The sequence below is a fragment of the Emydura macquarii genome, unplaced genomic scaffold (genome assembly GCF_026122565.2).
Source record: "Emydura macquarii macquarii isolate MOO-44397 ecotype Brisbane River unplaced genomic scaffold, CSIRO-AGI_Emac_v2 contig_1790, whole genome shotgun sequence".
Taxonomy (NCBI): domain Eukaryota; kingdom Metazoa; phylum Chordata; order Testudines; family Chelidae; genus Emydura; species Emydura macquarii.
Window position 1 is genome coordinate 18,793,856 of NW_027131927.1, and position 15,608 is coordinate 18,809,463.

At 41.6% G+C, this 15,608-nt stretch overlaps 1 protein-coding gene across 1 annotated transcript; it reads left to right on the forward strand.

The window, feature by feature from the left end:
- The first annotated feature begins 5,361 nt into the window (after window positions 1-5,361).
- Window positions 5,362-8,923, forward strand: LOC137159181 (C-X-C motif chemokine 11-like). Its single transcript, XM_067557377.1, has 4 exons — window positions 5,362-5,507; window positions 6,452-6,578; window positions 7,020-7,092; window positions 8,664-8,923. The coding sequence occupies exons 1-4, from the start codon at window positions 5,453-5,455 to the stop codon at window positions 8,685-8,687; spliced, it is 279 nt and encodes a 92-aa protein (XP_067413478.1). The 5' UTR covers window positions 5,362-5,452; the 3' UTR covers window positions 8,688-8,923.
- Window positions 8,924-15,608: the final 6,685 nt, after the last annotated feature.

A 15,608-nucleotide genomic window follows, 5' to 3' on the forward strand; every position in this document is an offset into this window, starting at 1 on the left:
GTGCCGCTGCAATGCTGTATGGGTAGACAAGCCCTGAGGGTTTTAGTTTAACAATACCCCTTATTCATTCGCTTTAGCTGTAGAGTGTTTTTAAATAAGGAACACACGTGTCAGTCATTTAGATCGCATTAAGTATGATAATAGCTGTCCTGTATTGGGGAAAGAGAAAAAGCTGAGATGGGCTGGAACTGCTGCTGCTAAAGTCCAGCCTGGGATCTTTGAAGACAAACAAACAAAAATCAGAGCAAACATCAAAAATGAAGCTAATGTCGCTGGTGCTGACTCTTCCCAGCCACCTTGCTGCTCAAAAATCCACAGGCACCAGATATGGGCTGAGCAGCATCTATGGGACCTGGCAAACTTGTGTTAGAATTGGGGTGTTTAAAGCATTGATTTTAGCTTGGTCCCAGTCTCATAGTGTTGCAGAAGATACAGTCTTAACCAGCTAAGCTGGACACTTATGAAACAGAAGATTTAAAAAAAAAAAAGAAAAAAAGGGAAAGAAGAGATAAGGTGGGGGAAGGAAAAGGACACAAGAGAGGGGGCAACAGCAGGAACCTGAGGCTCACATTTCTGGTGTTGTTCAGCATTTAGTCAAAGCCAGTGGACGTGGTGCTATCATTGGTTCTCTCGCTGGCCCAGTCTGGTCAGGATGCCTTTCAGGATCAGGACGATAAAGGACCAAAGGTATCATGGTAGATTAGGGACCCAGGAAAGTTGGAGGAGGCAGCCGTGATGGTAAGCTCGCTCCTTCCAGTCCACCCTTCTCCACCCCAGCTTCATCATGATTGCCCCCAAGGTCTCTTGAGGACTCCAAAGCAGAGGGTGGTGGGTGGAATAGTCCATCCCTCCTTATGTTGTTGACCAGTTAGACCTAACTTCTGACACCCCAATTTTGGTCTATTGATTTCTGTTTCCATTCTCCTTTGCTTACTACTTACGATCTTAACACCATCATTGGGTAGTAGCGGTAGACCTTTTTGTTTGGACAAATTCAGTCTAACCTTTTGCTGATTTTTATAAGCAATTTTATGTAACAGGCTGAGCTGAATTTTTGTTCCCTTGGGCAACTTAGAGTACAGGCCTGACCTCTGCATAACAGCTCTGTCTTTTGCACACAGGTTTTACTTGTGGTGGTAACCTCTCCATTGTTCCCATGCAGCGTAGCTGTTGAGGGAGGTTGTGGCCAGACAGGAAAGCGGATATTGGTTCTGGAAATCCCTGTCAGGCTTTGTTTCTGTTGTAAAGAGTAGAACATTCATTGCTAGGTCCTTGAGGAAACTGGACTTCCCCACAAGGATGCAGGGATTGTTGAGACAATCCTGTGTCCCCTTGATCGTGGGGTGCAGCAGGCACTGGGCTCATGTATGACCATAAAAGGTACAGCTGTATCTTGCTACTTGTCCTATGACCAAATGACTAGGGAATTTCCTAACATACAGCTAGATTGTACTTTTGACTCATGTCTCTAATCTGGGGCTCAGAATTACAATGCTAGTTTTGTACAAGCATGTATATACTGTAGTTGATGTTTCTTCTTTAGCCTCCAGCTCTGCTGCATAATACATTCTTGCAGGAGCTGTTTGTCATTTTGAAACCTGTAAGAGGAAGGGACAATCTGTTCAGCAAAACAAGGCATCCAAATATATCACATTAGCTAACTAATTATAGTGGAGACAATAACTTTGCCATTTGGCTGCCCTGCTAACGACTCCAGTTTCTGCAGAACACAAAAGAATGCCTTTGAAGCACCGATTTTCCACTGGAACACGTAGTAATAATAAAATCACACTGTTATAGATAGAAGTGGATGCATCTTGTTATATACACAGGTTGTTAATGGGACCACACTTTTACCTGATGTACTAAGAAAGCTACTATTCAGAATGTAAATATGCAGATTTCTTAACCTCGGTGCAGTTGCTAATCTATAGCAGATGACCAGAAAACAGACCTCACTCACTTCCACGATACCACTTCCAACTCTAGGACTGTTTCTGCCACCAGAGCTGTGTTCTTTTCCAAACAGAGGGCCGGGCCCTTAACGGATATTGATTGTCATTGCTCCATTGACATCAATAAATCTCCAACAGTTTACAGCAGCTGAGGATCTACCCCAGACTACTTTACAGCCCTGTGCCGTCCAGAATGCTAGATCGATGGGCTATAGAAAGCCCTTCTATGTGTTTTTGCTGGGCAGTTCATGAGTTCTAAGTCGTTGCTCATGAAGAAGATGCTCAATGGAGGTAGTGAATTTACCTTGGACAGGTTGCAACAACCTCATTGAGGATGGCTCATGGCTAAATGGTGCCTCATTCCACCTACAATCTTTGGCATATCTTTGCCAGAATCTCCCTTTCAGTCCAGTCCCCTAACACAGTTATTAGTCACTCAGAGCAGGTGGATGACACATGGACTTCAAAAGGCAAGCCTGCATCTGGAGTGAAGGTGCCATCTTCTAAGAACAGCCCTGTGACCTGTTATTTTATTTTAATGCTGATCTAAGAAACATACATTTTGAAGGAATGAATATTGAAATATTTGCAGTGCTGCAAGACCCATTTCAGAACATGAGTCATGTATCTGTTAAGTTCCCAGGAGGTTTGCTGTAGGAATGCTTCGCTCTTTACCAGTCAGTGTTTGAACAAACACCTTTGTGATGTAGCAATGTACCTGATCAAAGCCTGTCGAAGGCAATCAAAAGGCACACAGTGACTTCAATGGGATATTGATCATGGCCTAATTAAGTACTCTCTCATTTCACATATCGTGAGATTCAAGAAAGGAAGTTAGGGCCTTATTAAGTTTTGGGTGCTCAGCACCTCTGAAAAACCACACTCTAAGCAACTTGCCAAGGCCCATTTTGAAAGCTGATCTGGAATAAACATGTCATGGAAATAAAGAAGATGACTGTGATACACTGAAGGATCAAATTCTGACCTTGGATGAATACAAGTGGTTCCCATTAGCTTCAAAGACAGCCCTGAGTATCTGAAGGCAGAATTTGGCCTTTAGTATCCCTTTAGCTATAATACTGCAGTATTAGCTGAACACTCACCAAGGGATCACCATTCACTTTATTCACACACTATGCTTCCATCAAGTAACAGTAATATTTCTTTTTTAAAAAAAAAGACAGCACAATAGAGCTTGGGTGGGCATTTTCCATTCTTGGGTCCCCAGTCTTGGCAAGAAGCTATTAGATTTTACATGTGCTGTGAGTTTTTGCAGTGTTAGCAGAAACTGGCATGTCCCAAAGTTTTAACAAAGGCAAAGAGTACGAGTTTGTGCTGCAATTAAAAAAAAAGCGCAAGAACATTCAAAGCCATAACAGGCAAAACATCTCAATTTGCCCTTTTCCTTCCCCCCCAAAACAGAAACCCAACCGCCTACTCACCCAACACACACACAAAGAAGTCTTGTTAAAAGACTTTTCACTTCTGAGTAAGTTAATATTTTTTGGAATGTGGAAAAGAATTAGTGCCAAGAAGATGAAGGCTAGGGATTTCTGGGGAGGAAGAAAGAGAGAAGCAGAGTGCAAGTGAGCCCTTGTCTACACTACCACTTACTTTGGTGTATAATCCACCCCTCCGAGCGACATAAATTACACTGACCTAAACTCCCGCCAACACAGGTACCACCTCCCACAGAGGTGGAGTTATTATGCTGATGGGAGAACTCTCTCCCGTTGGCATACAGTGTCTTCACCACATGTGCTAAGACAAGGCCCTCGTGTACACAAGCCCAGAGTTTGAAAGTAAGAGGTGTAAGTGTCAAGAGATCTAGGCAGCAGATGCAAAAGCACAGTCAGAATGAAAAGCTAGGCTAGAAATTAAAGGTTCTTAGATTTCGTTAAGCAGAAGCTGAGGACTGACAACTCAGTACTTTAGTGAGAGATAAAGTTACCCTTAGGTCAGAGAAAGGCATTTCCCTATCTTAAGAGAATTATTTAGGACATTTGAGGGTACTTCTGTTCCTGCAGAGTCAAGGACCAAATCCAGAGGGGGAAAGCCATGTTCTCAGAACCCAAATCAGTAGGAGATGAACCAAATCAAGCCAGACTTCAGTGGAGGCTCCTGTTCTGTATGTCCAACCAGCTGCCTCACCTTGTACCTGGAACTACACCTGGACAGAGATTTAATATTAAAAGCCTTGGTGGAGTAATACCTAGGACTTTCCACCTTAATATCAAGCTATGAAGCCTTTAAAATACAAAAACGTGGGTAGAAACCTGAGTCCTCTGTTTTAGGCTATAATGAATGCTGATTCGTTTGGTCTTTTTTCTGTAGGAAGAAATCAGCCTTCTAATAACACTTATAAAAATGTAATACTTTGTTTAATGTGGGTGCCAAGTGATTAATAGCCCCATAAAAGGAAACAGAGGGCACTGGGTAGCTCCCTCTGGGTAACAGGAGCATCCATAGTGTAACTTTGGCAGTAGCCACATCCAGCTATCCTCTGCCAATGAGGGGATCCAGCAATTAATGGAGGTGGTGGTGATATGAAGGTAAATGGAAAGAGAATAGGAGGTTTGAGGGGATCACATACACACAAAAAGCCTCTCTGTTTCATAACACAAGAGCAAGGGCTCAGCTGAAGTTAAAAGACAGGAAGTTCAAAGTCAAGAAAAGGAAATACTTCTTCACACATGTTATTTGACTCTGGAATTCACTGAAGCCAAGAACTTAACAAGGTTCAGAAGTGGATTGGACATTTATATGGATATCAAGAATATCCAGAGTTATAATCAATGAGAACAAAAATGTTGCTGAAGCAGTATTAAACATGTGCTTGAGGGTATAATCCCACCTCCAAATATTAGATATCATGAGAAGATAATATAGTGGGTGTCAGGTGGTGGTGGTGGAGGAGACAATTGCTCCATGTCTGCCTGCTGGGGGAGGGGAAGGTGCTTACACTTTCTTGTCCTCCAAAGCATCTGAGGCCAACTACTGTCAGAGACAAGATACTGTCCTAGATGGACCTTGGGTCTGAGCCAGGCTTGCAATTCCTATGATTGTCTGCACCCATTTAGCCCCGATGATATACTTTAATTTCTAATGCTGAGGAGTAATTCTCATCTAAAATGGTAAATCTAGGGGGAAAAGGTTTTTGGAAGGAAACTAGCATGCTGAAAGTCAGCCTGCCAATATAAAACTAACTACATAATAAAATAATAAATGATCTGTTTCTTGGATTGAGAGGAATAGATAAGGATTTCTTCTAACCTGGCAAATGAAACTAGCACACACTTGCATATCTACAGTGAGAGAAACCGAGCTATTCAAAGTTGGGATTTTCTGACTCTGGGAATTCCCGCCTATAGAAGTGTAGAGTAAGTGAAAATGCCCTACAAATAGCAGTTCAGAGGTTCCCTCTCCCCACACCACATTTACTTACCTCCAGCTGAGCAGCTTGTGGAAGAGGAACAGCAACAGCTTCAGAGCCGAACATGAAATCTCTTATTCTCTCACTCCTGCTTCTTCTGTCTGCAGTTCTGGTGCAAGGTACAGTAGCATTTCCCCCTGCAGAGCTTGATGTTTACATTATTCCTGCAAACTTTCACTGTCTTCACTCCTCTTTTTTGTAATGTGTCTTAAAACTATCAACTTTCTCAAACCCTTAGCACAAAATTGCTTGTTAAATGCTGTGCAGACTCTTACAAGTGTTATGTTAGAGATCAAATACGCTAACAGCAGCACAGACATAATATCAGGAAATATTTAAGGCAGTAAATAAGAGGCAGCTGTTTGCTTTGTGTAATTGACAATGCGAAGTAAGCTACAAGCAGGAAAATTCACTGGTTTTCTGCCATCTTATTTTGTTACTTCGTGTAGTTTCTCCCCTCCTCATCTGGAAACTGGTCTCTCCCAGCAGAAAAAGTCTGATTTGTCAAGCAAAGTGTAAATTAATGCTCAGTTTATGGTAAAAAAGATGCTCTTCACTACAGAGATATAATTTTATTATATATGCTCATAGGAAGTGAAAGTATAGGATCAACGCCACTAGCTCCATGCAGGTGCTGTGCAAATGTCCCTCACATAGCCAGATCATGCCCAACTTTCATTTATTGAGTCAGTGGTTGAAACATTATTTGGAACCATCTCTGCTGGAAATGAAAGGGTTAAATACTGCTTAATAAGTGATTTGGGCACAGCTTCTCAAAGGTATTTAGTTCCTAACTTCCACTGATTTCAAATTATTTGATTTCTCTGAATACATTTGAAGAACTGTATCTTTCTGCTCTGATCTGTCAAAATATAATTTAGACACAGGCAATGGGCAAAAAAATCTTATCTTATTTCACTTCTCACGTCTGCAAAAGCTGTGTTGACTTCATTGGAGTTATAACAGTGTAAGAGAAAGGAGAATTTGGCCCAGTAGGTTTATCATAATAAGCAGTATTGTGTTCAAATGTATTTATGTAACCATATTCTTTATGTCATTGTAGGAATGCCAACCTCCAGCAAAGGACGCTGTCTTTGTACTGGACCTGGTGTACTTGCTGTCCACCCAAAACATATTACAAAGGTTGAAATATTTGAGCAAAGCAGCAGTTGTGAACAAGTCGAAGTGATGTAAGTGCACAATTAATACTGTGCAGGGCATGTTATTTTAGTAACTGAAATACTTTTCTGATGGTTTGTATTTACTGATAGACAATCTATCCTAAAATGTCAATCACTGAGGGATAATTCTACACTCATTGCTATATTTGCTTTCCACAAGCGACTCTTAGTATAATTTTTATGAGAGATGCACCCAAATATTTGGATGCTAATATTTTTACTGTATTGTTAAATTGATTAGCCTTAATTTGGGATATTGCAGATTATGTACAATATATATTTTATTACTTTTAAACCAAATTTTGTACTTTTGAATAATTTAAGCATTATACCCAGATGTATAGAAACTCTTTCCTTAACTTGTGTGTTAGATAACTTTAACATTAGCTTTAACAAAATTGTATTCAGTCATGTCCCATTTTCATGCTAAATCACTTTTTCTTCTGACAGCGTCACCCTGAAAAGGAGCGGGCAAAGAAAATGCCTGAACAGCACATCCAAGCAAGCATTGCGAATAATACAGGTAGGTCATAAGGATGCCTCCTCTGTCCTGGCTTTTTTCTAGAATGGTTCACTTTGAGCTCTTTCGATATAAGTTGTAGGGAAAGCAAATTTTGAGGAAATGTTTTAGTTTAGTCTATACTAAACCCTTTATAAATCCAATGTTAGACATTTGAGAGACAAAAGGCTCAGCACTTATTTTCAGTCTACTACACATCTAGAATCTGAATTTCCCAGATCTCAAAACCCTGGGACTGACAGCACTGAAATTTTGGTTTTGGGAGATACCACTGGAGGAGAGGATCCCACTTTAGCAGTCCTGAAAACACTGGGTTCAAACCCCATTTCAAATAAATCAAGATTCTCACTCCGAAGATCAGTTGTGGTATATGCCTGGACAGGATCTTATGAGCCCTTAATTTTAAAAAGGCATAATTTACATGTATTATATTTACAAATTAGATGCAGTTAGGAATCTGATTCTCTTCCTGTTTGACCTCAGGGGCAGCAAAATCAGGGCCTAGATTTTAATTGGTCACCACTTAGTAGAGACCCATAATATTGATGTAGAACAAATGCACAATATAACCCCTAACAATGTGCATTGAAATGATTTCCATTATGCACAGAAGTATAGAAGAATGGATAGATAAGTGACTTCAAAAGGAAACTAATCCTTTGTGAGATGATGAAGCCCAAGTATAGGAATACAGTATGGGGTAGTGGAATAAGCTTGTTTAAATAATAATTTTATGCACTAAACTATAGTACATAGATACAGTGATGGTCCTTTCAAAAGGGCACTTTGCAAAAAGGGACAGCTGTTAAGAAACAGACTCCAATGCACCAGACGACAAACTCCAATAGATAGTTGACCTGATAACCTAGAATTGTTAAATGAATAGATTGACTGTGAATACATGAACTCAAAATTAACTTTATAATAGAAGAGCCAGATCTTTGGAAACAAATACTGTTACTAGGTTAACCACTTAACAGACTCCAAATAGGAGATATGAGGCTTTCAGTCAGGCACTTGAAAGTTTTTTGACAGTGAAGGGAAATCAGATCATGAATGTGTCGCATATGGATGTGTGTGTGTTTCTGGTTTGGCATTGCCTGCCAGCTGTTTTCTCTTTTGAGCACATGTGGATTTTGTGCCACACCATACTTCCAGTTCACTGAACAAAAGTTTTCAAGTCATCTCTTGGTTACAGCTGGATCCTGAGTGTCAAGATTCCTGTATTCTATTCCCAGGGCTGCTCCCTAGACACTGTAAACCATATTCTGACACATTTATACCCAGGAAGTATTATTCTAATGCAGAAGTAGTCCCATTGACTTCAATAGATAATTCATGGAGTAAGGTGCTACCTTTACTAGTGCTGAATATCAGAATCTGGTCCTGTGTGATTTAGGATAAGGTGCTTAACCTCTTTGCCTCATTTTCCCCATTTGTAAAGTGGGGGTATTGATATTTTCCCACCTTTGTAATGCACTTTGCTATCATGGAGATGCAGTAATGGAACATGCTCCAAACTGTACTTGAAGAAGGTCAGACAAGACAACTGAAAGTATTTTTCTCCCTTCCAGAAATTCTTGAAAAGAAATAAGTAACGTCAGTGGCCAGAAAGGAAGACTGTGCAAAACTGCTAGTGGATTTCACTGCTTGTGCCATTTATCTGCTCCCATAGCGGGTGAGCACCCAGCAAGTCCAGCTGGTCGCTGGAATGCTGTTCCATAGCGTCTAGCCGTGCAAGTACGTCATGATGTGTGGTGAGCCTCAGAAAAAATAAAATACTTGCAACTGTTTTTCTGTGTGTCTTAACATCTGCCATCATTCTTCACACTGGTTATTTCCACTGCTATTGTTTACCCTTTGTCAGGACTTTCGTTATCAGGGACTTAAACTCTGCCATAGAAGATGTGCTCAGGCATGAAAAAAAGTATGTCCTCGCTGATATGGTTAAATATGTATTTACCTAAGTTGTGCTGTAGAACTATATCCCAAAGAAACCAGTTGAGTCTTTCATTGCATGAAATCATTAATATTCTATGAATATTCACTAAGAGCTTTCTCCTTTTTAAAAAATTATGCAAGGGAAACACACATTTAAATAAAAATATGCTTGATGCAAACTAACAAAAGCCAGGACACTCAAGGTAGATTTTTAACCCTAGCTTTAACTCATAGTACCGGTTGGTTTGTTTCACAAGACAGTTTAAGGGGGATTGTCATCCTCAGTTTTGGATTTTTATCTTTTGTCAATGATTGGTCAATGATCAGTACACACTGATTGTAACATTGAGATTTTGTCATTAATACTATGTATATACACTGAGTTCAAAAGACATACTTTGAAATACATAAAAGTACATTTTGGTTTTGTGTCTGAGACTGTAGTTTGATTTATTTTTACATTGGAAGAACTTCTTGAATTTGTACAAGTGTTTTGTAAATAAATAGATTTATTAGGATACAAGCATTGAGTTATTTTTTCTTCTAAGGAAAAATGCACGCCTCACCCAAACACACAATAAATCCTATTACTGGACACATTTTGGCACAGCTCTTCAGCTGTTGTAAGTCAGCCTAGCACCATTGATTTCAATGAAGCCATGTCCGTTCACATTGGCTGAGAGACTGGGCCTGTATAACTGAATGAATTCAGTTAATAATTCTCCCTTCCCACCCCCCCCCGCACCACTATTCCCCAAGCATGTCTACAGTAACTTTCATCCGCACCTTGGGGGCTCACAGTTCTTATGACAGCAATATTGCCAACCCCAAAGTTTAAAACTCATGAGTTGGGACACCCTTGCGCCAAAAAAAATTGGTAAAAAATATTCATGATATATTTTAAGCTAGGGGAGTCCTGCACTTCGTTACTTTGGTAAACTGAGCTCATTGTGCACACTAGGGGCTCCTTGTCCCTCCATTCTCACCCACCAGCACCTTGTGTACCACCCTCCCATTGCTCTCTACTTCACTATGATCACCTCCTACCCCATGCTGGGGCTCTATTTGCTCCTGTGGCATGGCTCACGCAACCTTAGACAGGGCCAGCCCTAGACCAAATGGTGCCCCAGGCGAGGAGGGTCTTCGGCATCTCCCCCCTCCATTTGTTAAACTTTTGAATATCGCAGCTGTGCTCTCACTTCACTTCAGTTTGTTCTGATATCACACTGACTGACTGGTGACGCCGCACCCCTTATATACCCACGTGGGCCTGGCTGACAGAATTCTAGGCGCTCCGAGGGCAATGTAGTTCTCAGAAAGTCGGGAAGGTTCCACGAGATTCTACAAAGGTCCAGAACATTCTAGGAGGTTAGTGAAAGATGAATCCACATACAGAATACCTGAAACATTTTACTTCAAACCTTCTCTTTTCAAACCTTTCTCTTTCGTCGCTAACAACAAAAACAGCCCCCCCCCACGCCCAGCACCCCCAAGTCTAACACACCAGGTGGTCACGTAGGACTCCTGCCCCTAAATCCGGCCCTGCCCTCAGAGCACCCCTAGCATTGGTGCAGGATGTTGCTGCTCCCTTCAGCTCCAGCACCTCCTGCCAGTCACCTGCCTCTGGGCCCAGATCTTCTGTGGCTCAGCCCTTTGCACGTCATTTCAGTTCAGACTTTGTCTCAGGTATCATAAACCAGTGCAAACAAAACTGAACAGTTCTGCTCTCCTACCCTCCTGGGCTCCTGAAATCCTTTCCTCTCTACTGCCCTGGAAGGAGTCTGTGCCTCCCCTGTAGTGTAGTATCCCCTGTTGTTTCTGTATCCTAACCCTGGGCTCCTCTCAGCTGGAGAGACCAGTCTCCTCTGCAATTTCTCCCCCAGCTGAGCCTCTTCAGTTGACTTATTATGGCTTAGCTCTGCTCCCTCTGGCCAGGAGCCAGGTAGCTACTCACTTTCCCAGGCACAGAGCATAAGTTATTGTGGGCCTTGGTTCATCTTGCAGGTGATGGGGGTTAAGCCCCATCACAGACCCCCCATTCCTCCCTCCTCAGAGCTTTGTGTGTTCCCCGTTTCCGCTACATACCAGTAGCCCCCCATTCCCCTTTTCTCCCCAGACTAGAGGTTCTGTGGTCCCTTTCACACCCTCCCAGTGTCTGTGTACCCCTATTCTTTCACCCCATTCTTATTTTTGTCAGATGGGGGGTCATAATTTGCAGGGGGGGAGGTGTGTGCACATGCATGCAGGTTCTATGTCTTCGGCTTTTGTACAGGCTCTCTGGGAATATCCCCTTTGTTCTAGGCCCTAGGCCTTCCCTCTTTGCAGTGGTGAACTCTGCAGCTCCACTAACCCAACACTGGGACCTCTGGCTTCAGCATCCCGCTTTCTTCACATGGCTCTCCAGCCAGTCCAAATGAGTTGCAACCCTTGGGAGAGACTTCACCCTTTTGGGGAGTACCACAGCCAGCAGGACAGCCCTTCAAAACCAGTACTTATCAGTCAATTGGAATACAGTATTTAAGGGTCCTCAGGTTACCATGGAAAAGCAAAACTTAACTGAGAGCCCATGTTGGCAAAATTACCTGCCTTCTTTTCCAAAGTCTCCTGAATTTCATCTGTCTCTATGCCCTGGGCAGTAGCAACAACCATATATTACTGTCTGTTCACATGTAGTCCTTTGTTTCAAGTTGTATTCACGCTGTGTTCACATGCATTCATGTTGTGTTCACATTTTCTGCTTCCCTTGGCTCCAGATGTTATCTGGTTGTTGGTACTCCATTATTCTCTTGATGCAACTCCATTTATACGTTGATAGTTAATTCATACCAACTTATCCATGTCTATGTGACACCAACACCCACCCTTGTTCCCCTATCCCAGCGGAGAAATTAACTGCTTCACAACCAGTGGGTAGCAATACAAAATGAGTGGGGAAACTGAGTCATGCAGCGCTTCATAAAATTATCACGACAATGTCCACAGTCTGCAATAGGCCATTCCAGATGTCAACATTCTCAACTGAGATGGGGGTGTTATGTGTTATGTGTTAATTGCTGCTATTAAGAGATTCTTTGATCTATAGACAATTAGAGGTGTTTGAAGCTGACGAGATTGCTAATCAGATACCAACGGTTCCACATGTCCCCCATTTTCCCCTTCCAGTTTTCACCAACAACAGGTTTCTCCCCTTTGATGCTTAGAATATTCTCAGAAATTTTGGAATGGATTGGATGCAGTTTTCAAAAGTTATTGCATTACAGACAGAGACATGCCATTGAGTTGAGGGTCAGGCCTCACCAGCTCAGCCAAAAAGATTAGTCTTGTTTGGTCTATCTTCTGATTTTTGAACACACGCAACCAATGGTGAGTAGCCATAAGCTAGGACCTTGTCACGTTGATTCTAGCTCGTTTTGTTTCTCCAGAACCCAGACAGATCTTTAGTGTCAATGAAATTACACAGATACATATCAAATGTCACCAGTTTGTGTGAAGTGCTGCCTGATGGTATAGCAGGCTCTCCGATTCTCCTGAGATCCCAAAATGGCAGTTAATTCCGTGCCCCTCAGCTCCACCTGCTGGGACTCATCTCCAAGATCTCCAGTTATGGCTATGTCACTTTCATTTTGGGGCCCCCAGTTCCTTCACTGATCAAACACACTCAGCCCCAAATCCATTAGTACTGTGCCCCCTGCCCTCGCATCTTTCCCCATCCCCAAACTCAGGTTCACTTTATGTGCATAGCCCCAGTGTCAAATCTACCCCTTGTCCCCAGTACTCCTCTGCCCCTTCTGCAGCTGTGGAGATTCTTCACCTCCTTCCCAAGGTGGGGCATTTCCCACAGCTGTTCACATACCCCCAGTGGCCTAGGCATGGTGATGTAGCTAGAGAAAAGTGGTGCTGACCAATGCTTTCAGCATGATAGGAGGAAGATAGAGCTCTCGTCTTTCCTGCAGGAGCTGACTTTTTTTTTTCCTTTGGGTGGGGAGGAAGCAACTGCTACCATTTCAGCACTACCATCCCCAAGTGTTCAGAAATTGCGAGTCAGGCTTAAAAAAATAGCACAAGATTGGCTTGCAAATCATGAGATTTAAAAGCCACTGGGTTTTTATTTTCATGCTGGTTTCTGAGTTTTCAGGGTACATTCAGGTCATGTTTTCAGGTTCTCCTCCACACGTGAAGGCTATACACATTTTAAACAAAGGCTTAGAATTTTATCTAATCACAGGACTCCAGAAGCTAAGGCTTTAAGACACCAACTGTCACAAGTCTGGCCATAAATAAAAATAATGAGAATTGGCAACAATTATTCAGTGGGAGTATGGGTATCAAAAGGTGGTTCCAAGTATAATCCATTTGAGACAGACATTTTACTCACAGTGGTGAGTAATTACATGAGTAGTCCCATTGACTTGACTGGGATTACTTGTGCAGCTTCTCACACATTCAAGGAAAAGGTGCACAACTTTGCCCTAAATTACGCTGACATTAAAATTTCTCCTTGGAATAGTGTTTTTAAACCTATTGACGACTAAACTCACTGTTATGGGAAACACGCTATCTTTCTCGTGGCTCAGTGTGATGCTAGTCAATATATAACAGACTATTGGAATAATTGTTACTGATCATAAAGAGTAGACTGATACCAATAGACTTGTGTGGGAATAATTTAATTAAGTGGTTTGAAGGCTGGATTGTTCTAGTTTTTGGATAAATGCCAGCAAGCAGAGATTATTTCCAAGAAATCACATGTGTAGACTTACAAAGCAGCGCCGAGTCACAAAATGCAGAGGGATATATTTTACAGTGTGGCACATTCACTATAGGAAAATCCCCAAGCACGTTATGTTATAAAAGGATTTTTATTTCTTGTAAATCATGCCTGTTCTCTGCATTTTCAGTCTCAGATTATTCCATTTTGCCATCCATGTCTCATGATAAGTCTCAGACAGCAGGAAAGGAAGTTATTCAATATTTCATTTGGAGTCAAGACTTGAAGTGGGAAAAAATGGAACACACAGTATCCCTCTCACACTCAGCATTGCACCTTCCCTCCCTACCCCAGATCTCCCCCTTTCTTCAGCTGGTAGTAGTCAGAAGAAAAACATTATGGCATAGCCACGTATAACCTTCCTCCCCTGACACTAGTGTTAACTCAGACTCCAATCCTGCACACGCATCCATATGCACGTCCTTAAGTTTAAGCACACAAGTAGGCTCATCAACTGCTATGGAACTACTTGTGAGAGTCAAATTAGGGATGAATGTGTTTGGAGGATCAAGGCCTGGATTATTTTCTTAGGTCTGAGTTCCAGAAAAGCTGCAAGTCCACAGCTCCAGTGAAAGTCAATGAGAGCTGTATGTGTTCAGTAGCTCTTAGAAAACCCAGTGAGACATAAGGCCTGATTCACCTTTGTTTTGCACCAAGTGTAGCCATTTACACCTGTGCAAGTGGAAGGCAAAGTGGGCCTGAAATGATACCATGCCGATTTGGTGGCATTTTACACACACTTGGCATAGGTGTAGATAACTCCACAAAGAGGGGGGCAGAGCAGAATCATGCCCTTGATGTCAATAAGTTATTTTCTGGTATTTTCAGCATTTGTTTCACAAACCTATAAACATTAAAAAAAATCTATTATCTAGCTATTGATGACTATTCAGTTTGTGTAAGTATCTCCAGTACCAGCATATGCCGATTTTCTTAACGTCTTGGCCCTCCAAAACTTTGGTAAAAATCGAAGTTTCAATTAAAAAAAAGGTTGATGTCTAGCTAAGTTTCAGAAATGGGAGACAAATTAGTTTCAGATAACCTGAAATATGGATAATTGGGATTTATATTTAATAATATTAAAATGATTAATTATATTAATTACGGTTAGAGATGAATGTCTCATGCCAAGGCAAATTTTGCCATTTTTTTTATTTGCAAAACGTTTGAGGCATTGTGATGGAATGCACCACTGTGCTCAGACTCTACTGTAATAATCTGTGTACAAAATATGCCTTGTGATGTATTATTTGAAAACTAATAACTCATTGATCACTAATATCACGATGAAATGCTTGTAGCAACATTAAACATAAGCTGAAGTTAGGTCTGACATGTATCTATCAAGCTGGGTAAACCAATTTCTCAAAGACAAAGCTGATGCTTTTAGCAAGGTGTCAAAGTTGATTGGCATCACCTGTCAAATGGCCATTCTTGAGCAAAGAAGAGGCACAACAACAGATCGGCCTAGATTTTAGCAAAAAACAACATGGAACCCCTTTCCCATGAGACTCCTTGTCTCTGTCCTCACAGTGGGAATGAACTTTATCTAGGGGTAACCCTCAGGAAAATGCATTTCAAAGGGGGACTGAACTATAAAAGTGAGGGGCAAAAACACTCAAGGTATCCCTCCATCTCTTACTTTTTCACCTAAGAAAAAAGAAACCAGTCCATTGGACTTCCAGGAGAGATCTTGACTTGAAATTTGGTCAGCAGTGTTGCTGGGAGCATCTGGTAAGAATTTTCTCTTGAACCAAGTATAGTTCATTAAGTTTTAGCTACTAGAAAATGTTTTATCTTTATTTCTGTT